At 30.5% G+C, this 23,261-nt stretch overlaps 1 protein-coding gene, 2 long non-coding RNA genes and 1 pseudogene across 7 annotated transcripts; 3 read left to right on the forward strand and 1 right to left on the reverse strand.

The window, feature by feature from the left end:
• Positions 1-3,184: 3,184 nt before the first annotated feature.
• Positions 3,185-4,396, forward strand: LOC146722171 (uncharacterized). 2 transcript variants are annotated; one of them, XR_014925293.1, is made up of 4 exons: positions 3,571-3,589; positions 3,674-3,873; positions 4,026-4,142; positions 4,220-4,396. It is a non-coding gene; the product is annotated as an uncharacterized LOC146722171 (long non-coding RNA). The 2 variants fall into 2 exon arrangements; XR_014925292.1 differs by having other exon boundaries at positions 3,185-3,873.
• A 4,028-nt stretch (positions 4,397-8,424) lies between these two features.
• On the forward strand, positions 8,425-12,492 carry LOC114943186 (uncharacterized). Of its 3 annotated transcripts, none has more exons than XR_014925290.1 (4): positions 8,425-8,793; positions 9,364-9,470; positions 10,618-11,637; positions 12,440-12,492. It is a non-coding gene; the product is annotated as an uncharacterized LOC114943186 (long non-coding RNA). The 3 variants fall into 3 exon arrangements; XR_014925291.1 differs by lacking the exon at positions 12,440-12,492 and having other exon boundaries at positions 8,426-8,793; positions 10,618-10,847; positions 11,217-11,787; XR_003821968.2 differs by lacking the exon at positions 12,440-12,492 and having other exon boundaries at positions 8,435-8,793; positions 10,618-11,787.
• Positions 12,493-12,512: 20 nt separating this feature from the next.
• LOC114943184 (uncharacterized) lies at positions 12,513-14,643 on the forward strand (annotated as a pseudogene). Its single transcript, XR_014925289.1, has 5 exons — positions 12,513-12,701; positions 12,774-13,847; positions 13,938-13,998; positions 14,103-14,411; positions 14,535-14,643. The product of XR_014925289.1 is annotated as an uncharacterized LOC114943184 (transcript).
• A 2,706-nt stretch (positions 14,644-17,349) lies between these two features.
• On the reverse strand, positions 17,350-18,776 carry LOC146722172 (acyl-CoA Delta-9 desaturase-like). Its single transcript, XM_085485274.1, has 4 exons — positions 18,768-18,776; positions 18,110-18,315; positions 17,816-17,998; positions 17,350-17,620 (listed from the first exon to the last, which is right to left on the reverse strand). Exons 1-4 carry the CDS (start codon positions 18,774-18,776, stop codon positions 17,383-17,385), a joined length of 636 nt encoding a protein of 211 aa, XP_085341400.1. The 3' UTR covers positions 17,350-17,382.
• Between the last annotated feature and the right edge of the window lie 4,485 nt (positions 18,777-23,261).

Raw genomic sequence — 23,261 nt, forward strand, 5'->3', positions numbered from 1 at the left:
TTTCTATTATTTTCTCAACGCGTTAGTGACTAAGTTTCCTGCTAACAGTCAACATCTATTTTTCTTCGTGCTCACTTCTGTCAGTTATACATTGTTCATCAAAACAATGGTTAATTTTGTCGGGGGTTTGCTGTAAATTTGATTTATTGTATTAATCTGGTATGTAAACATATATATTTTTGTAAATTTATAATTATTTGTATGATTAAGCGCATTAAGAGTATATTTATATGTATATAATTGTTCATAGATTACTTGAAAAGGGCTGCAATGACAGCCGAAACGTTGTAATTTAACTAATAATTTTTTAAATAAATTATTGCCAGTCTGGTCGACTTTAAAATTGGAGGAGAGATTTTCAAAAAAAAATATGTTTTTTTTTTAAACAGTCTAATATATATATATATATATATGTATTATGTATGTATGTATATACAGGGTGTCCTGCAACTGATGTCTACAGTGAAACTTTGTATTCTTGAGATCATTCTAAAAATAAAGATGATTTTTTGAAATTTTCAATATTTTCTCCATCTATAAATTTTTTAATAATAAATTTTTTAATAATAAAGAAACTTTTGAAATATGTTTATTCATGAAAAAAAAAAAATGTTTTTTTTAAACAGTCTAATATATATATATATATATATATATTATAAAATCAATATAAAATAATAATAATATACAATAAATATAATAAAAAATTTACAATGATATTTTATAATGTCCCCATGGCAATGTTTCGGTGGTTTCAGATACGATATACCGCTTGTCATCGTGTGAACTTAGAACAATTTTTGTCTCGCAAATGATGTATATATATATATATGTAGCGACTTATAAATAAATTCACCAGATCTTTGAAAAAGTAATGTTTATTCATTGAAAGTATAAAGCGAAAGAACAAAAAGAATTAATATGTAACAAATAAATGAATGAATGTGTTGTTATGGAAATATTGATTTTTTTTCTTAAAAACATTATGTATATTAATGAATTGAAGTTATTACAAATGTATAAAGATGTAAAAAGTGTAAAAGTGCAGTGAAAAGTGTAAGGTGTAATAAAAGTGTAGAGTGTAAATGAAAGGTGTGGATGATGAATGCTACAGTACTCCCCCCCAAGTGACGATATTCGTTGCGAAATGGACTTTCTTCTTCTTTGGTGGGTAGGTGCGTAAAGCTTTTCCAACAGTAGAAGAAGAAGAAGGATTTGAAGTAGCAGAAACAGGAGCTGAAGTAGCAGGAACAGGAGCTGAAGTAGCAGGAACAGGAGTTGAAATAGCAGGAACAAAAGTTGAAATAGCAGGAACAGGAGCTGAAGATCTGGTAGAAAGTTCAGTAGAATCTGAAGTTCTAGGAATGAAGGCTGGCTTGAGACGTTCTGTCGAAATATTGACAACTCTTCCTGAAACATTAACTGCAAATAAATGATCAGAGATACGTTTCTCAATAGGAAAGGAAAAGGGCCAGAATAAGGAGGTTGTAGTGACTTCCTAACAGTATCTTCTCGAATCCAAACATGAGTACAATCAAAAAGATTCTTGTGAACAAAAGGTGATCTTTTGCAATGATGACTTGTAGGAGATGATCTGATATTCCTCATATGAATCCTGTGTTTTTCAAGAAAGATTTCGGGATCTGCAGGAAAATCTTCTTCAATGAAAAATTCTCCAGGAATACGAAGAGTGGATCCATAAAGAAGTTCTGCAGGTGAAGCTTTTAAATCTTCTTTGAAACACAAACGTAATCCCAAAAGAACTGAAGGTAAAGATTCTACCCAGTTGGTTGTTTCGTGGCACATAATCGCTGCTTTCAAAGTCCTATGCCATCTTTCCAGAATTCCATTTGAAGCAGGATGATAAGCAGAAGTTCTAATCCTTTGGCATCCAATTAGGTTTGTTAAAGCTTTGAATAAAGCTGCTTCAAACTGAGGACCTTGATCTGTTCTGTTGTAATGCTGATAGGAGAACCAAAACGTGCTACCCAATGTGAATAAAATGTTGTAGAAATAGTTTCAGCAGAAATCTCAGAAATAGGAACAGCTTCAGGCCATCTGGAAAAACGATCAATCATAGTAAGACAATAACGGTAATTTTGACAAATAGGAAGTGGTCCAACAATGTCTAAATGCACATGCTGAAAGCGTTGATCAGGAATTGCAATCTTAATTGGAGAATTCTTGGTGTGTCTTGAAATCTTCGCACGTTGACATGGAAGACAAGTTCGAGTCCATTCCTTCACATCTTTCTTCAAAGAAGGCCAAATGAATTTCAGTAGTAATTGTTTAGATGTCAATCTGCCGCTGGGGTGAGCGAGTCCATGAACAACATCAAAAATTCTCTTGCGTAAGAGTTTAGGAACATATGGACGAATTAATTCCGAAGAGCAATCACAATAAATAGGTATGGTTGATCCTGAAAGAATAAGTTTCTTCTACAGAAGTGAAGAATTTGAAGAAAGTAAAACTTGAAGTTTTTCATCTTTTTTCTGATAATTAGCAAGTTCTTCTAAAGAAACTATAATAGGCATTGAAATAGATTCAATTCTTGACAGCATCAGCAACTGAATTCATTTTTCCAGAAATATAGGTAATATTTGTAGAGAATTGAGCAATAAAGTCCAATTGTCTGATCTGTCTTGGTGACGCTTTATCCAATTTCTGACGGAAAGCAAAAATCAAAGGTTTATGATCAGTTCTGATAATCAATTGTCTTCCTTCAACAAAATGCCTGAAATGTTTAATAGCCAAATAAATGCTAAGAAGTTCTCTATCATAAGTGCTATAATTTCTTTGAGCTTTGTCTAGTTTCTTTGAGAAAAATGCTATTGGTTTGATATCGTCGTCAATAGACTGTTCAAGTGATGCACCAACAGCAAAGTCAGAAGCATCACAAGTTAAAATAAGAGGAGCATGAGGAGCAGGATGAGAAAGGGTAGTAACTTGTAAAAGTTCTTCTTTACATGACTCGAAAGCTAATTCCGCTTCTTTAGTCCAAGTAATAATTCTTCTATCCCTCTTGCGACTGTCCTTTAAATATTCTGTTAACAGAGCTTGATGATTTGCAGCATCCTTGAGACAGCGACGATAATAATTGATAATTCCTAAGAATCTGCGTAATTCATGAAGTGTCTTAGGTTTAGGATAATCAATAATTGATTTCACTTTTTCGGATGTAGGTTTAACTCCTTGGTTAGAAACTAAGTAACCAAGAAAAGAAATCTCGCTTTGACCGAAAAGACATTTAGCGACATTGATTGTCATTCCAGCTTGTTGAAGACGATCAAAAATAATGCGTAAGTGAGCAATATGTTCTTTCTCATCTTTAGAAGCAATAAGAATGTCATCAAGATAACAAAAGGCAAAACTCAAATCATTAAGTAAAGAGTTCATGAGCCGTTGAAAAGTTTGGGCTGCGTTTCGTAAACCGAAGGCATTACGACAAATTCAAAAAGCCCAAATGGAGTAGTGACAGCTGTTTTGTGAATATCTTCTTTAGCGACGGGTACTTGATAGTACGCTTTAACTAAGTCGATTTTAGAAAAGATATTCTTACCAAAAAGTGAAAAAGAAAAATCTTGAATATGAGGTAAGGGATAACGATCCGGGATAGTCACTGAATTGAGTGCACGATAATCACCACACAGTCTCCAAGAATTTTGTTCCTTTTTAGGTACCATATGTAGAGGGGCTGCCCAGGAGCTGCTTGAAGGTCTGCAAATTCCTTGCTCCATCATAGACTTGAATTCTTCCTTGGCACATTTAAGTTTCTCAGGAGTAAGTCTTCTGGGAGTCGAAAATTTAGGAGAACCTTCCGTAACGATATGATGTTCAACACCATGTGTTTTTACCGAGGAAATTGGAGAAAAACGGGTGAGTCCTGGAAATTCGGTTAAAAATTTGTGGTACACAGAATCAGGAGATGTGGTAATAAAAATTGACAAATGTGCAACTTCTTGAATTTTTCCAGTATTTATAAGACCGGTAACATTATCAATCAATTTCTTGTTTTTAATGTCAATTAGGAGATTAAAATGACAAAGGAAATCGGCGCCTAAAATAGGACGTTGAATATCCGCGACACAAAATTTCCATTTGAATTCTCTCCTTAAACCGAGGTTCAAAATTAAAGTTTTAGAACCGTAAGTATTAATTTGAGTACCATTTGCGGCAAAAAGTTTTAAATTAGTATGCCACGGCTTCAATAAAACCTTTTTAGGTAACAACGATATATCAGCGCCCGTATCGACAAGAAAATTCAAATTTGAATGTCTGTCGAAAATAATGAGGCGATTGTTAGAAACACCGTCGTAAGCAGCCTCAGTCTTAAGCGGCGTTTTTAGTTTTCCTGTGAAGCCAAGAATGTTTTGGACATAGAACAAGATAAAGTACATCGTTTAGCCTTATCACCAAACTTCTTATGGTAAAAACACAAATTGATGTATCTTTAATATCTTTATTTGATTTGTCTTTGTTACGCGATAACGATCTAAATCTTCTATTCTCTCTAGACCGGCTTTTGGAACGATCTCGACGACGAGAAACTTCAAGAGCTTCGATTCTTCGTAGCAAATCCGCGAAATCCGAAGATTTATTACTTGTATTATTGGAAACTTCCGCGACTTGCAAACCGCCGTCCCGATCAGCAATTTTATCGGCTGATTCCGCAAGTTTAACAAGAGGAACATCCTCTCCTACGGCTAAAGTCGTTTGAATTCTATGTGGTAAGCGTTGAAGCCAAATCATTTGCAAAACACTATCTGCTAAAGATCCTCCAGACAAATGACGAATTTCTCGAAGTAATTCCGAAGGCTTTTTATCATTAAGTTCAATTCCAGCTAATATTTGTCTCAAACGTTTTTCCTCTGAATCCGTAAAGCGATTTATTAATATTTTCTTTAAATAATTATATTTATCTGTTTCAGGTGGATTTTCAATGACTTCAGATATGTTTACTAAGGCTTGTTCATCAAGATGACGAATGACAGAACTATATTTAATATCATCTGATCGAATTCGATAAACCGTAAACTCACTTTCAATAGAAGCAAACCAGAGTTTAGGTTGTTTATGCCAGAAAGTCGGTAGTTTTAATAAACGAAACTCATTTGAGTGAATTTGTAACATAGGATCACTCACCTGATGTCCAGTTTGAGAAGGTAAAATATTAATATTTTCTGATCCAACCTGATTTGATCCGCTCGCCAAATCCATATCAATCTGTGTATCCGAACAGGGTCTAACTGGTGATCTATCGATTGGCATTTTCTTCTTGTTCCAGGAATCCGATAAAATGATTTGAGAATTTCCGTGAAGGACTAATCCGCCTCTGATGTTTCAAAGATCCGGAGAATGAATCTCTTAAAATCAGAATATCCAGCAATTCTTCCAAGCGATGATAATATTTCGCAGACTTCAAATACGACGATCACTTGGCACTTATTCCGCATAAGCTTTTAAAATGCGTCGGCTTTAATATCACGTCGGGGTCACCAAAAATGTAGCGACTTATAAATAAATTCACCAGATCTTTGAAAAAGTAATGTTTATTCATTGAAAGTATAAAGCGAAAGAACAAAAAGAATTAATATGTAACAAATAAATGAATGAATGTGTTGTTATGGAAATATTGATTTTTCTTAAAAACATTATGTATATTAATGAATTGAAGTTATTACAAATGTATAAAGATGTAAAAAGTGTAAAAGTGCAGTGAAAAGTGTAAGGTGTAATAAAAGTGTAGAGTGTAAATGAAAGGTGTGGATGATGAATGCTACATATATATACCTATCGATTTATTTAGCTATCTGTCTGTCTATCTATCGAACTATCGATCTACCTATCGATCAACCTATCTATCTATCTATCTATCGATCTATCTGTCTCTCTGTGTTCCTGTTTCTGTCTCTCTGTCTCTTCTCTCTTTTCTACATTGCATTCTTTCATACATGCACACGTATATATAATTTTTTTAAAATAATCTGCATTACATAAATAAAAATAATTAAATTTATAATCTAAAAATATATAAAAATCTTTTATGAATATAATTGATTATAAAGTTTAAGTGGATAATTTTTTGTAATATATAAATGATTTATATAATTTAGTCTTATCTAACTACTGCTCTGTTTTGATAATAATAGTATTATTATATTCAATCTTCAAAATACTTTATATAAATCATTTATTTATTACAAAGGATTATTTTATAATCAATTATAATTATTATAGATAAGCTTATTATACACATACACACACACGCACACACACACTTACATATAACTTGTTAGCTAGAATGTGGACAAAAAAAATTTTTGCCACACTCATATATGTATATATATATATATATATATATATATATATATATATATATATGTATGTATGTAGATTAGGGTGTAAAAATTTTTTTGTCCACATTTTAGCTAACAAGTTATATGTGTGTGTGTGTGTGTGCGTGTGCGTGTGCGTGCGCGCGCGCGTGTGTGTGTGTGTGTAAAAACAGGCCTATCTTTTATAATTGATTATAAAGTAAATAATTGAATAAAAATAATTAAATTTATAATCTAAAAATATATAAAAATTGTTTATAAATATAAAGTTTTAGTGTATAATTTTTTGTAATAAATAAATGATTTATATAAAATTTTATTTTTAAAGATTGAAGAGTATTTTTGAGATTGAATAGATAATAACACTATTATCAAAACATTATTATCAAAACAGAGCAGTAGTTAGATGAGAATAAATTATATAAATCATTTATTTATTACAAAAAATTATACACTAAAACTTTATATTCATAAAAAAATTTTATATATTTTTAGATTATAAATTTAATTATTTTTATTTTGGTAATGTAGATTATTTTAAAACAATTATTATATACGTGTGCATGTATGAAAGAATGCAATGTAGAAGAGAGAAAATAGACAGAGAGATAGAAACAGATAGATCGATAGATAGATAAATAAATAGATAGACAGATAGACAGACATATAGATAGATAGATAAATAGATAAATCAATAGATAGTTCGATAGATAGACAGACAGATTGTTAAATAAATCGATATATAAGTGTATATATATTCATATACAGGGTGTCCCAAAAAGGACGGAACACTGAAAAATCTCGAAAAGTATACGTTTTACAGAAAAAAGTTTCAGACAAAAGTTGTAAAAAATCTATTAATTGATCTTATCAGTTTGACCTTGGATTGCGTTACCAAGGTTAGAATAAGATCACCTTGAATTTCTTAGATGGAATCCTATATTTTTTATTACATATTCTCGTAGCTTATTTAGAGAGCTTTCCAAAACACTAATAAAATTATTGTATAACGCCGTCTAAGGTCAAATTGATAAGATTAGTAAATAGATTTTTTTCCTACAATTTTTGTCTGAAACTTTTTTTTGTAAAACGTATACTGTTCACAAACGCGCTGCGTGAGAGAGGATCGCGCGGCACAACAGGATAAGTCACCTTTTGAATAAAAGAATTTAATTCTCAAACACACTTAATTAATTACATAATATTTGTCTCGCAAATGATGTATACCTTATGCAGCTTTGGATCTTATGCAAGATTGTTGACGCGTCATTTTAATCTCTTCATTCAAGCACTGCGTATAATCGTCAAACGTTATCGTTCTCGCGATAACGTTACTCTTGACATTTTTGACTTTTTTTGTATCTTTCTTACCATCCACTCGCAAAGCGTACATTTTTGTTCTAAACCCTACAAATTCAGTCATTATCGAGCCGTTGTTTTCATCTTTCATTAGACCTGGTACTTTTTTATTCACTAGCGGTATACCGTACGCATTGTCCGCAGCGTAATCGCTCGTATCAAATTTGCATACATCGCGCTTCATATTCTCATACACGTCTTCGCATTGAATGTGATATATAAGACTATCTGTGTCGGTGTACATTATCCGGCATTTGTCAGGATACAGCGGTGACATGTATTCGTGATGAAACTCGTATAAACACGTTTTAGAAATGTCGAGTATGCACATGCCTACACATAGATTGGTTTATAAAATTTTACTTCAAATTTACGTAATTTTACGGCAATTAAATTATTTGAAAAGATGCTTCTACTATAAAAATTTGGTTTTGCAATCATTGCCTCTACACCGTATCTCCCTTCCCAATATGTTATAAGTTTTACATCAATTCGATTACGCACATTTTCCATCATCTTACCAAATACAGCATTATTTATCAGTTTATATAAATTTTTTGATACTCTAAATCTACTTCAAGGATACACTGTAAAAAAATTCAGTAAATTTACACAAATAATAGATGTAAAAATTACATGACTAGTCTGGTAAATATAAAAAATCATGTAATTTTACAGAAATTATGTAATTCCACAAAAATTATGTATATTTGTCTTTTATTGTGTAAATATATCTTGTTTTACATGGAAACTTACGAAATAATGTAATATTTTAAATATTTTATGTAATTATCGAAATTTTTGTAATATTATGAAATACAACCGTAATATTCTAAATCGTGTGGTATATCCGTATGCCATGCGCGCTATATTACGCGATCATAGGTGGAAGTGGGGAGCGCTGTTGTCGCATTTCCCGCTTTTTGGCAATCACGTCGCGACATGTTACTGTTCTTATTAACTGATCAACAGTGATGCGTATATCAAGTACGTCTTACGAGTGTATATTACGAGTGCGTATTAGAGTGTCTCTCCGCACAAGAAAAGGAAGAGATCCATTTTTGTCTACTTGCCTTCTACGTTTCAACTTTCTACAAGAAAGGTAACTATAATATTTTATTAATTTTCTTCGAAACACGTACAATAGGTTAATCAGCAAAGGGAAAAATAGTAGGTCTTTTGTACATAGACTTTAATAGTGAAATTATTTAATATATTTATATTTATATTAAATTTAAGTCTTTTATGTATATACTCGCGATTCCTTGTTTGATATTCATTCATTTCGCGCACAAATATTGTGAAAAAATGTTTCATATGGCATGTGAAAAAATGTTTTATATGGCATGTGCTAAATTCTTACACAGTATATATACATGGCTATAGAAACAAAAAATGTAATCTAAAAATATTACATACTAGTATAATTTTTATCTAGTCGCAATCGCGTTAATTCCATCGCATTGTTTAGATCAGCTATTTTTTGTACAATTAACGTAACCTAAAATCATAGTGTTTTGTTTATTAATAGTTCGACCTGACTTGTCGATAAAAAATTGTTTCTGTACACGTTTCGGCCTTAGGGTACGGGCCCTTCTCAAGTGTTATTAGGTATATCCTAAAATATTATATGTATATAATTAATGATATATATTTATGATGTTATATATAGGTGCGCATGTGAACGTGATACGTTGCAATATCATTTCTACAAGACTGAAGGAAAAAAATAATCTCTATTATATTATTATTGTTCAAAAGTTTCAATTTAAAAAAAAGGTAAGCTCGATAGTTTATTTATTTAATTATTTTGAGATCTATATTGCAAAAGTTGCAAAAAATTCATCGATTTTTTTTTATTGAATTTTGACACTAAATATGACAAATATTATTATAATACACACACACAATATCAACTCATATATAAAACATTTTATGTGCATATGCTTTTATATTTTTATATTCAATGTTTTGTAATTAGTTAAATTCAATATAATTGTAAATGTATTATTTTTTCGTAACTAAAACATATTACTAAATCATTAATAATTTATACAAAAAAATTGAATAATTTTTAGATATCTTGAATATAATTCAATACAAAATAATGACTATATAAGAGAGAATATAAAAACACAACACATATAATTATTTTCTGAGTTAATGAACATATACTATATATAAAATATTTATATTTGATAGTTTTATTTTCGTTTTTAATAATTCTATGTATTAAATGTTACAGTGTTATTACTTTTGGAATATATCTAAAATTTCCTTCATAAATCCAATTTTTTCCTTCCTTTGATATACAATTTTTTGATTAATAATGTTCAAATGTTTAATGTGCAACTGTGTATTTTCATCTATACTTTTGTACAATAAGCACCAAATTTTTCATAAAGACATGCCGTATTTAAAAATAATTTGTCTGTTCAAAAATTGTAGGCAACAATTTAATAAATATCTCAATTTTAAGAAACATATTTTTAGACAGCATTCAACAGATAAAAAACAAACATGCATAACTTATTGTTGTAAAGAAAGAAATTGCAATGCTCATTTTAACGATAGATTAAATTTTAATAAACATTTATATAAACATATAAGACAAAGTAAAATTGGGATTTATTGCGGATATCCAGCTTGTTCTACTAATAAAATTTTCAAAACAGTCAGCACTTATACAGTACACATATGTAGACATCATCCAAGTGATAATTTTGATAAGCAATTTGTTACTAATAAAGAATTGATAAATTTTGATACCAATAATTTTGATACCAGTAATTTTGATACCAGTAATAATGACAATCTTTTTTTGCAAAAGGAAAGTTTAAATCAATTTTTGTGTGATGTGAACAATAATGAAAAAGCTATAGCACAATTATATTTAAATTTGACTACAAAATATTTCCTAATAAAGGTAACATCACGGTTGCGATGAACAGAGATATGTACATGGACAAAATGTGTGATTTGCTGGCTGACCGGGATACTTATACTGTTGTTAAAAAAGATCCGACTAGGAACCTAATTAATCAATTACACGGAATTTTAATGAGATGGAAAATGAAGAATTACATTTCTTCAACAACATATAAATCCCTGAACTGCACGGACGGGGTTCTACCGAGAGCGTATGGTCTGCCGAAGGTGCATAAACCGAATTGCCCTTTACGTGTCATCGTGTCATCTAGGAATACACCTCTTTATTACTTGGCAAAATTTTTACATAAGATAATATATAAGGCAATTCCGAAACCTGATTCGGCTATTTCTGATAGTTTCCAATTAGTGAACAAATTAAATGGTTTATGTGTGGATAGTGATGTGAAGCTAGTTTCACTAGATGTTGCATCATTGTTCACCAATGTACCATTGGATATCGCTATTGATAGTTTAATTAACAGATGGGGGTATATTGAAAAAGAGTGTATTATTCCACGAGATGAATTTTTATTGGCAATTCGTTTTATTATGAATTCGACTTATTTTATGTTTAATAATGTATGTTATCAACAGACTTTTGGCACGCCTATGGGTTCCCCCCTCTCACCAATCATTGCGAATATCACGTTGCAAGATTTGGAGAGTAGAGCGATTGCTGCGATTCCAATGTCATTTCCATTTTATTTTAGATATGTTGACGATATCGCGTTGGCGGCCCCACCCTCCATGCTTAAAATTGTTTTAAACACTTTCAATTCTTTCCATCCTAGATTGCAGTTCACCATGGAGGAGGGGGTTGACAACCGATTGAATTTTTTAGACGTCACCATTATTATAAATAATGGGAGCATTGAGTTTGATTTGTTTCATAAGCCGACGTATTCAGGCAGATATTTAAATTTTGAATCGCAGCATCCTCTCTGTCATAAAAAAGGCACCATTATCAGCCTCATTGATAGAGTTTTTTGGCTATCTCATCCGAAATTCCATAAAGGTAACTTTGAGTCTATGATTGGAGTTCTTTTGTCTAATAATTATCCTCTCAATTTGATATTTCAAACATTACAAGCGCGGTTAAAAAAGTTGTTCTTCCGCTACAATAATAAGTTGCATAACAATAGAGCAAATATATGCAATGACAAGATCCTTACGCAGAAAAAAGTTTCGTACTTTAATATTCCGTATATTAATAATGTATCGAAGAGAATTGAGGACATTACACGTGATTTGGATGTCATTCCATCCTATACAGCAATTAACAGTCTCCGTAAATTTATTAAAGTACACAAGGATAAGTTACCAAGGGAACTCCATAACAATGTAGTTTATAAAATTGATTGTATGGATTGTGATGCGTCGTACGTAGGGCAGACGGGTAGATTGTTGAAAACTAGGATGAAAGAACATCGCAACAACATAAAAAGAAACGCGTCACAATTATCAGTCATATCGGAACATAGATTATTGAACCATGAATTTAATTGGGAGGATGTAAAAGTTTTAGACGAGGAGCCTTTTTTAGGTAAACGTTTGATATCCGAAATGATCCACATAAAACGGCAGAGGAATAGTTTAAATTTACATAGCGACACTGATAAATTAAACGAGAATTTTGATCTGTTAATAGAAAAATTTACCAAAATCTAGCTTTGTGATTATACATAGCCGGTTTTTTTATTAGACCTTTGACATGAGTGCTGATAAGTTTTAGTTGTTTTTATTTTTATTTTCATATTTTATTTTTATATTTTTATATTTGTTTTTTGCGTATATATGTATCGACTGGGTCGAGGTAGAATACCGCACAGTCGTTAGAGTGATGTGTCACGTGTAGCATCGTCTTCTCTCTGTTTTTACTGTTGGGGTGAGTGTACTTCCCGGTTTTTAATTTTTAATTTTTGTGGATTTTTCTACGTTTAATCTATACTATGTTGATTAGTGTTGGTAAGGGAGTCACTGCTCTGCTTCCTTCCTGACGATGGTCACCGTTAGGGAGACGCTCCGACGGCCGGACGGTTTAAATAGGGAGGAGAATGATATTTAATTTATTTGCGGATTGTATGTATATGAGTTTTATAATTTTCTGTTTGTACCGATTATCTTTTATTTTTGTTTCTTTGTATTTTGCAGCTACTGAAGAAGACCCGAAGTGGGTCGAAACGTTTAGAATTTAATAAATGAGTTTGATTTGAGATCTCATTTTAATTTATTAATTTTGTGCATGTCGTCCGCACAGGCTCCGATTGCCGTTGAGATTTTATTTTTATTGTAACACAATAATTCGAGCCGAGATTAACTGTTTTTATATTAAAATATTTCCTAACAGAATTTGCTCTACAAGCTGTAATAGATGGTATGTCATCTATATTTACACTTATTCAAGAACACTTTATTACAACTTTAAATGAAAGCGATCTTAAAGACGATATAAAAGAAAAAATTAAAGATATTTTTCAACGTAGTTATTCTTTCTTTTTAAATGTTCATAATCCTATAAATGGTTGTCTTCGAAATACACATTCGAGGAAAACATATTTTAAACAAAATTTTCAATGTCGATAAATATCCACAAATTTTCAAAGATATGGATGAGGATGGCAGATGTTTTGGAGACGGATCTCATTCAATATATTTAAAACTTCGAGACCGAAATTCTTATTTAAATAGACCACATATGAAAAGATGTCTAAGTCAAAGTTTAAATATACCTCTAAGAAAACAAAAAAAAGTATTATCTGCTAAAGCTGGATGTAATAATTGGCAGCCAGAAAAATATATTGACACAGAAACAGAAGAGACAATAGAGGACAAGGCTAAATTTCTACGTCAAATAGTTCACGATGATTCATCAAGCGATCCTAAGATTCAACATAAAATTAATTTGTATCTTGAAACTACATATCCGGCGCAAAGATTGTTTCTTAATGATGTCTATAAAACACCTACTATTGAAGATGTTAAAACTACATGGCCAATTCTTTTAAAAAAAAATATATGTTTTGGCATTACGAGCAATTAATGGGACATTCAGTAGATCTTCTAAAGCAAGAAATCTTAAAAAAACAAGACAAAATACTTATTTATGGACAGCATAAAAAATATAAAGATATCATTAATTCAAATAATCCTACAGAGTTAAAATTGATAAAAATTATTATGAAACATTTTAAAGAAGATTTTCAAGAATTATTTAAAACATATCCTGTAAATATTTTTTAAATATGTTTTGTGTTTAATTTTTTTATGAATGTGTCAAATTTACATTTTATTAACTAAAGTTAATTTATTAAACAGGAAGCAACACCCTTGGAAAATATAGAACCACCAGTTGTAGCACCATGTATTATAATCATAGGTAATTTCGCTATATAATTGTATTAATTATATTTTGACTTTATAGTATAGTAAATTAATATATATTTGTGACTGCTCTAATTATCATATATTTAATTATTACAGATGATCCAGCATGTCGAATGTTTTATTTATATATAGAAAAATTATTGATTGAAAGGACATATTGCTTTTATGAAGCCTTAAAAATGTTGATGTCTGTATATTACATTTTCAATATGGAATATCCCAAAAATAGTACATGTACCTTAGAATTTTTACAAAAATATTTTTTAAATATTCATCCAGCTTGTGGTTCAAAATCTCATAAGGTGTCAACAAAATACAAAGTATTGTCACTTTTTAATAAATTGAGAAACATATCAGATCAAGAAAATATTGCTACAGATAACATGTAACAAACATAAAATAAAAGTAAGCATTATTCATATTAAAAAATTATGATATACGTTATTTATATTAAATATGTAATACACTTTATATCTTTATACATTTTAATACTTGTTTTATAATCTGTACTATTTTTATTTGTTTCAGATTTCTACAAAAGTAGAAATATAATCTATTACCACTATATTCTATATTCTATGTGAAAGTCTATAAAAAGCTTCATATGAAGATCAAAATAAAAACCACTTGAAAACACGCTACATATATTATTTTGCAATGAGAATCTCTTGGTGATTATACTAATAATTCGATGACTTCGAAACAACAATGATTTTGGTTATAAAGTATATAACAATATCTATATTACAATATTTTTTACTGGTGTAAAATTATAATGTAAGTTTATTTTTTTTATATTTTTAAATATAATTTATTAATATATTTTTGTTTTGTAATCTCAAATATAAAGAATTTATTTTCGTTAGTTATTCTTAAATATATAATTAATATATTTATTTTTATATTACTAAATACATATAATTAATGGGTTTATTTTTTATGCTAAATATAAAGTTTTTAAATTGTCTTTATTTTGGTATTACTAAAAGAAATTCTTTATATGGTTACCATATATACGTTTATTTTTGCAAATGTAATATGAATTATTTGAATAAGTATCAACAAAAAGTTATTATTATTAATATTACATTAGATAATTATTATATTATATATTACAGTTTAATGAAATATGTATCTTTTATTTTTTGCTATTAACATTGTCAATAAAAATGATTGAAGGTTTTTGAAACAGGGTATTTCTTTAATCACGCGGCATATTGAGAATTATATATATATGTATATATATATATATATATATATTACTAACTGGTATAATCTTCCTGAATAATTGTAGTAAAAATTATATTTTAAAGTGTAATATCACAAACATGCAGAATTATATTACAAAAAGGTGTGGTAAACATAATCTCTGCAATGTGAATTTCATATTTCTATTTGTAACAATACAAACGCGTGAACTATTATTAAGTTCACATTTTGTGCATTTACACTCTGTTGTGTAAATTTAATATTTGAATGTTTAATAATACAATTGTAAAAAATATTTTTACATTACCGTTTTATAATTTTACATATATATTGTGAATTTACTTCTGCAATCAGCTCAATTACAAAGGAAGAAATTAATTTTACTTCTACATTGCAAATTTACAAACGCGTGGAAATTTACAACTATTATAGTGGGTCCTATTATTACCCACTATAATAGTTGTAATTTTACACAAAATTTTTTTACAGTGTATAGCCTTTAGATGAATCGAGCGCAATAGATGATACATCAAAATTAGATACATCATCGACTCATCGAGAATCGGCATAAGGCAATGGTTGACACATTGCCCATCCGTACAAATTATTTACGTCAAAATACATGAAATACGATGATGGTTTCAATGGATCATACGATTGCATATACTTGTTATTAGCATGTGCATATCTGCTTGAACATTGACTTATGTAGACCACCGCGTATACTCCGTTCGATAAACATGACCATGCCAATGTCTGTTAATAATTCAAACGTAATATTTGTATGTTTTAACATGGCATCCCATGTATATTCCGGAAGGGTATAATAATACGCGGGGTCGAGTCCATAACTTTTAATACAACTATCCCGAAAATTTTCAAAAATATCTGCTAATAACAAGACATCGATTTTCAAATATAGATCGCTATATTCGTCTAGCGTTCCAAGGGAAAATCGTTTTCAGACGTTCTCGGCGTGCGCGTAATCGCTCTCGATACTGTGTCACCGATCAAGGAACTGTAGAATGAGTCACGCGGTGGTAAACGTGTATCTTGCAATTTAACTACACAATCTATATATTCATACGGAAAGACGCCCGTCCGAGTTAATAAATTGAATTTTTCAGCTATCAATGCGAGTTTTAATTGGCTTCTGCTTTTCTGCTAAGGTGTGAATCCGGCCTTAGAATCGGTTAATCTTTAAAAATTTATTGATTCTCAATTAGTTTCATTGAAGAGAACAGTTGGTTATAGTTTAATATTTTTCTAGGCACGAAAATGTTTTGCCTTGCTTGTCACATCATGGCTTATCTGCGGGTCTGCGATCTGCAGATAATTTAATATTTTAATATTTTAAATATCGTTTTACGTTCTCCGAAAGAAAGAATCGTAAAGTAAGCAGGGCCTAATACTAGAGTAAATCTCATTTAGAGAACTGTCAACTAGCTTATCTTTAAGGCACCGCGAGTTATAGTTTAGAATTTATAGATTAGTCTGTTTGGCTCTCGCGGTTTGTACATCTTTTATTTTGACGATTTAGCTCTCTCGGATTATGTTTACTTTGCCTGTCAGATCGTATGCTTACGTGAGTTTTCTATGCGTCTGCTATATTTTAGATATCGCATTGCGTTCTCCGAAAGAAAGGATCGTGGAGACTGCAGGACGTAACAATATTTAATAATTATTTGCGCGATAATTACGGCGTTAGTTCCTTTGTCTTTCTTTTTTATTTTTATATTTAAATTTATGCAACCTGTATCTACTTATTTAATTTAATTATTTAAAACAAATATTTTGTATTGTTCTTGAATCTTTTGTATCATTATATTATTATCATATTATGTATTTAAGTTCATATCAATATTATGAAACGTATTCTTCCAAGGCAAACGATACTCTATTGTTCCTATACATAAAATCAAAACATTATTTCACTTGTGTAAGAAGCAAATAAAGCAAACTTTAAGGCATAATAACTTTTAGTCATTCAAGCAATATTCAACAGAAATCGTTATCTCACATTTCGCATCTCACTCAAAATGTTTTACATAAAATTAATTGCATCTTTTTCAAGCATTAAAGAAAGTTATTTTATTATCAATATTATTATAACTTACAACTGAATCACATTAAGAATTACATGTAACACATACATTTTTTATTTATTTTAATTTATTTCGCTGTTTCGAAGAGCACGTTTTTTCACAATTTTGGCAGATGCAGTTTTTAAATCATAAGCTAAACCTAGATAAGCAAAAAAATCAATAAAAGCTGTAGCAATATTGAGCTTATAATTTCCAAGTTCCGCCGCTTTGTAATCCCAAGGGAAAACGTGATGATAATTGTGCCAGCCTTCGCCACACGATATAAAAGAGACAACTGCATTTTCGGTGGGGCTAATTGATCTGTGATAAAATAAACATTTCTAAATAGTACCACGATATAATACAATAAACAATTTATTAATTTTGAATGATAGTATGTATATGTTTTTATTAATTTTAAATAATAGTATGTATATGTTTACATATAATAAGTTGTACAGCATATAAGTACAATATATATAAATATAATATGTACACACAAAAGTATGTACGTACTTATCATATGGTTTCACACCCCACATGTGAGCTGCGGAATTTATTGATAATATTGTGTGTAAATTTATGACACATCTAGTCATGTTAAGATGCCACGCACACCACAGATTCTCACTCCATACCCACCAAGGTATTAATGTCGGTATGATAAAGCAGCAAAATAACATCAAATATCGGTACCATCTAAAAAAAGTATAAATAAAAGAAACAAAACCATTAAAGTTAAATAAACAATATATACATATATTTTTTAAATTAAATTTGCTCCTGCAGAATAAACTATGTCCATCGTACTTTCTCTGAAAGACCACAAGGCAATCTTGTTTAAGATCACTCAAGTCGATCATAGCACCCTTGCTGATGACGTCTGGATGTTTATGAACCAAAATCCAACCAATATGCGAAAAAAAGAATCCTTTACGTGCATTATATGGATCTGCATCAGTGTCAGTAAATTTATGGTGTACTCTGTGATCCCTAACCCATCCGTAAATGTGACCCTAAAATACAACTTATTAAAAATCAAATGATGATGTACGGAGGTTATAAAGAGGAGTACGGACTCGGCATCTTTACACGTATAAAATCTGCAGCAATAAAGTCGGGAAAAATAAGGGTCGACTATTTCATCACATGCGGCGCTTTGTTGCATTGCTTGGAATTTATTTACCAATTTTATATATTAAGAGATACGGTAGTGTCTCGCGCCCTGTTACCGGAATAGCCGATACACCGTGTATCTTTACGCGAAGCGGAGAGTTGAGTCTACTATAAATTTTGAATGCTCAATAACGGCTGAAGCAATCGAGTTTATACTAAACTTAATCGATAGATTGGGTTTGAATTATATAATAAAAGTGTTTTTATTTCTGCTCTACGTACTTTGTAAGCGAAAATATTTATATGCAAAGTCTAAGTATGAAAAATTTCTTTTAAGAAACGTCTCTGTCACCGTCGTCATCATTCACGCAACAGCCAATCGCATGCGTTAAACTCTGTAGTTTGAGCGTTCGACACAAGATTGCGCTGAAGGCGCTTCGTATGTACTGATACACGTTGACGTGCGGGGTTATATATTTGATTTGATTTCTTGACATGTACATACACACATAACAGGTATGTGTGTTTTGATATTTATTTATAATATACTATATTTTTTTATATAAGAATATCTATTTTCTTGTTACGCAATCATCCTATTATTTTTTTCATAAGATTAACAATTATATTCTTATGAAAAAATAATAGAATGATTGCGTAACAAGAAAATAGATTATATTATTATGAAAAAAATATATTACATACAAAAAAGTATATTACATATTATATAGTATTGAATACAACATGTATTTAAGTAAGTATATAAATGCATATTTATATTTTGATATTTGCAACTACTTTCTTGTTATCATTTTAAATTATTTCTTTTATAATAATAACTTTCTTGCTACACTTTCTTTTTTTATAAGTACATAATTATTGATGTAAAATAAGGAAACAATCTTTACCAATAATAATGATTTATATATTTATGAAAGATGTAGTACAATGGTAACGTTGCAGAAAATTATTATGAAAGAAATAGTATAAAATGATAACGTAACATAATAAAAGTAACAAATATCAAAAAGTTTATCAACACAAATATCAAATATTATTATATAAATATATATTGTATTTATGAAAGAATATGTTTGTAATATACTAAATATGTGATATGCAATACTGTATAATACATATATGTGATTATATTATGAAAATATTTTTTCATATAATAATATCTATTTTCTTGTCACGCCATTATCCTATTATTTTTTCTAAAATATTATAAAATTAACAATTATATTCTTATGAAAAAATAATAGGATAATTGCGTAACAAGAAAATAGATTATAATAGTCTGTTATATATGTATATATATATATATATATATATAGTAAGAAATAACCCGCTGTGGAGACACCTTTAGGTGTCAGGGCGTTTGAGGTGGTGCTTATGTAGAGTGTTGGCGAGCGAGCGCCACCGGAAGTTGACAGGACATAGAGAGACGAGCGCGGGCTGAGACAGTCAGTCTCTCTAGAGCCTTCCTTGTAATACTTACTTACTTAAGAATATACTAAGTTTACCACTAAGGTGATTACTGATTAATCCCTGCCTCATTATTTTGACCTATGTTCTTCCATGATTAGGAATCAAACGACCCTCTTACAGCCTCAGAAGTGGGATAAAATCTATCCTCTCATTCCCGGCTCTCGACGTCCGCAGTATCGCAATTATCAACGCGGAAGTACGTCGATCGTTTATGCAATTATACCGAGCTTTGTCTTTTTGCGGATACACGTGGCTCGCGGTCAGTATCGCAGACGAGGTGAATAATGAATAATCGGTTCAAGCAGTTAAGAGACTAACAAGGGAAGTTCGGCAAGTGTAAAATTCAAAAAAATCTGAAACTTTGTATAAGTTTAGAGTAGATGAACCTAATCACAAAACAATTTTTTTTAGCTGCTAATATTCGGTTTTAGGGGTGCAGCATCCCCTTAAATAAAATCGGTGTTTACGTTTTCAAGCGAATATCGCCGAAATAATGAGAAATATAAAAAAATGTTTTCAGCAAAAGTTTTATGGTTTCGAAAGCTCTTTATAATGGCATGATCATATTTTGCAAAAATGTTTAATTTTTCAAAATACCCCCACCACGTATCTTTTTTTTTCATATTTAAATTTTTCTTGCAACTAAAATTAAAGTTTATTTCACGCCAAATTCAACCATATATAATAAAGTTGCGATCCGTAAACGTGTTTTTGAGAAATAAACTGAAAACATCCTTACAGGGTATGCTGTCAATTTTATCGGCCCGCTAATTTTGGCTATGACTTCTCTTTCTCCCCTTCTCTCTGTAATTTTTCGCAATACAAGATAACGATGAAACAGATGTTCGTAATAAATCTAATCACGTAACTGATTTTTGTATATTACACATTTTATAAATAATATAGTAGTTTTTACAAAAATAAGATATTATTTATTCTATATAATTGTTACAATAATGGTATTGTTCAAAGAAGTGTTCAAAACAGAAGTATTTTTTGCACCATGCACAACGTATAAAAGCCATTTTATCACAAATGCTACATTTCGGTATATGTTTTTCTTCTTTAAAATAACAGTAATTGATTGGATTTTCAAACTTTTCAGGCCGTGTTGATAAATAGCCACTTTTATACCAACTATATTCAAATAAATTTCGAAATCTTGGAGAAGAAAGTTGATTGTGTGCCAAAGACTGTAATTTTATAATGTTATTGCGTAAATGTAAATTTATATCGTAATTATTTAAAATAACATTATCAGAGAAGCTTCGAATAAAATTTTTCCAAATTCTAAAGCCAAAAACATCTAAAGGTTGTATAGAACTTGTACCAAAAGACAAACAAGTAAATATTTTAACAATACCAAAAAAAACAACTGCTTTTATACAACCTTTAGATGTTTGAATTAAAATTGACAGCATACCCTGTAAGGATGTTTTCAGTTTATTTCTCAAAAACACGTTTACGGATCGCAACTTTATTATATATGGTTGAATTTGGCGTGAAATAAACTTTAATTTTAATTTTAGTTGCAAGAAAAATTTAAATATTAAAAAAAAAAGATACGTGGTGGGGGTATTTTGAAAAATTAAACATTTTTGCAAAATATGATCATGCCATTATAAAGAGCTTTCGAAACCATAAAACTTTTGCTGGAAACATTTTTTTATATTTCTCATTATTTCGGCGATATTCGCTTGAAAACGTAAACACCGATTTTATTTAAGGGGATGCTGCACCCCTAAAACCGAATATCAGCAGCTAAAAAAAATTGTTTCGTGATTAGGTTCATCTACTCTAAACTTATACAAAGTTTCAGATTTTTTTGAATTTTACACTTGCCGAACTTCCCTTGTAAGTCTAAGACTTGTGAAGAAACAAGGAAGTGCTTTGTTCGGTCGCCATATCGAGTATCGAATCCGTGCGGTTTCTGGACAAAATCACGCGACTCTCGTCGCCATATTAGCGCCCGAGTGACTCGTTGAAGCGATCATTCTCGCTCTCTCAGAAGAGATATAGTCCTTTCTATCGCGGAAAAGTGCGTGTTGACATTAAATTTTTTTATTACTACAAAAGTTGTTCTTGGCGTGCCGTTATCGTGTATATACTACGTGGCATTACGCTAGACAATTTTTACGCGTTGGATGTTTTCTAGCCTATTCATCGTACTTTGTGCGTGTCGGCATCATTTGAGCGTTGTTTTCGAAGAATATGAGAGTAAACATTAATTTTTTTTCTTTTCTCGAAATTTTGTTCTTGGCGTGCCGTTATCGGGTATATACTACGTGGCATTACGCTAGACAATTTTACGCGTTGGATGTTTTCTCGCCAATTTATCGTACCTTGTGCGTGTCGGCACTGAATTGGCATCCATTAAGCGTCGTTCCAGAAGAAAAAATAATAAATACTTATTAAAACAAATCGTGCATTGCAAAAACTTCTTACCAAGTAACAGGTGTTGATGTTGATATTTTCCTTTTATGTTCGAACGTAACAATAACATAATTAGATAATCAGATAAGAAATATACGTCGGCTCTCAATATTATTAATAATAATAATACATGAATTTTAAATCGGCCAATAGAGCTCAAGCGCAAAAAATTAATTCTTCGGAACTGTATCTCTTAGTTTGAGATTACTAAGTTCCATATATAAATTAATTTCGAACTTACATATAAAGAAAAATAAGCGAGAAAAATATAGGTCCAAAAAATCGCTGAAGCGAGAATCGAACCCGCGTCTTTCACTTTCCGGGCGACTGCTCTTACCAACTAAGCTATTCAGACCCTTTCAATCCTATATTTTTCATTTGCCTTTTAGTAGATGTTATTAAATAACGCCATGATTAGGCCCAGGTGTAAATAAAATCAGATAAGAAATATATGTCGGCTCTCAATATTATTAATAATAATAATACATGAATTTTAAATCGGCCAATAGAGCTCAAGCGCAAAAAATTAATTCTTCGAAACTGTATCTCTTGGTTTGAGATTACTAAGTTCCATATATAAATTAATCTTGAACTTACATATGGAGAAAAATAGGCGAGAAAAATATAGGTCCGAAAAGTTGCTGAAACGGGAATCGAACCCACGTCTTTAATTTTCCGGGCGACTGCTCTTACCAACTTTTCTCGCCTATTTTTCTCCATATGTAAGTTCGAGATTAATTTATATATGAAACTTAGTAATCTCAAACCAAGAGATACAGTTCCGAAGAATTAATTTTTCGCGCTTGGGCTCTATTAGACGATTTAAAATTCATGTATTATTATAATTAGACAATGTTGAGAAAACAGCTTAACGGTTATACGCAACAAGCGCTAGAAGAAGAAGTCGCCAAATGCGATCTCC

This window comes from Nylanderia fulva, unplaced genomic scaffold (assembly GCF_048542155.1).
Source record: "Nylanderia fulva isolate GAGA-0341 unplaced genomic scaffold, ASM4854215v1 Scaffold359, whole genome shotgun sequence".
NCBI lineage: Eukaryota > Metazoa > Arthropoda > Insecta > Hymenoptera > Formicidae > Nylanderia > Nylanderia fulva.

Coding starts and splice junctions, on each gene's coding strand:
- LOC146722172 (XM_085485274.1), bottom strand. Junction 17,999..18,109: donor CTTGTGGTCTTTCAGAGAAA/GTACGATGGACA, acceptor TACTTTTTTTAG/ATGGTACCGATATTTGATGT. Junction 17,621..17,815: donor GGTGTGAAACCATATGATAA/GTACGTACATAC, acceptor ATTTTATCACAG/ATCAATTAGCCCCACCGAAA.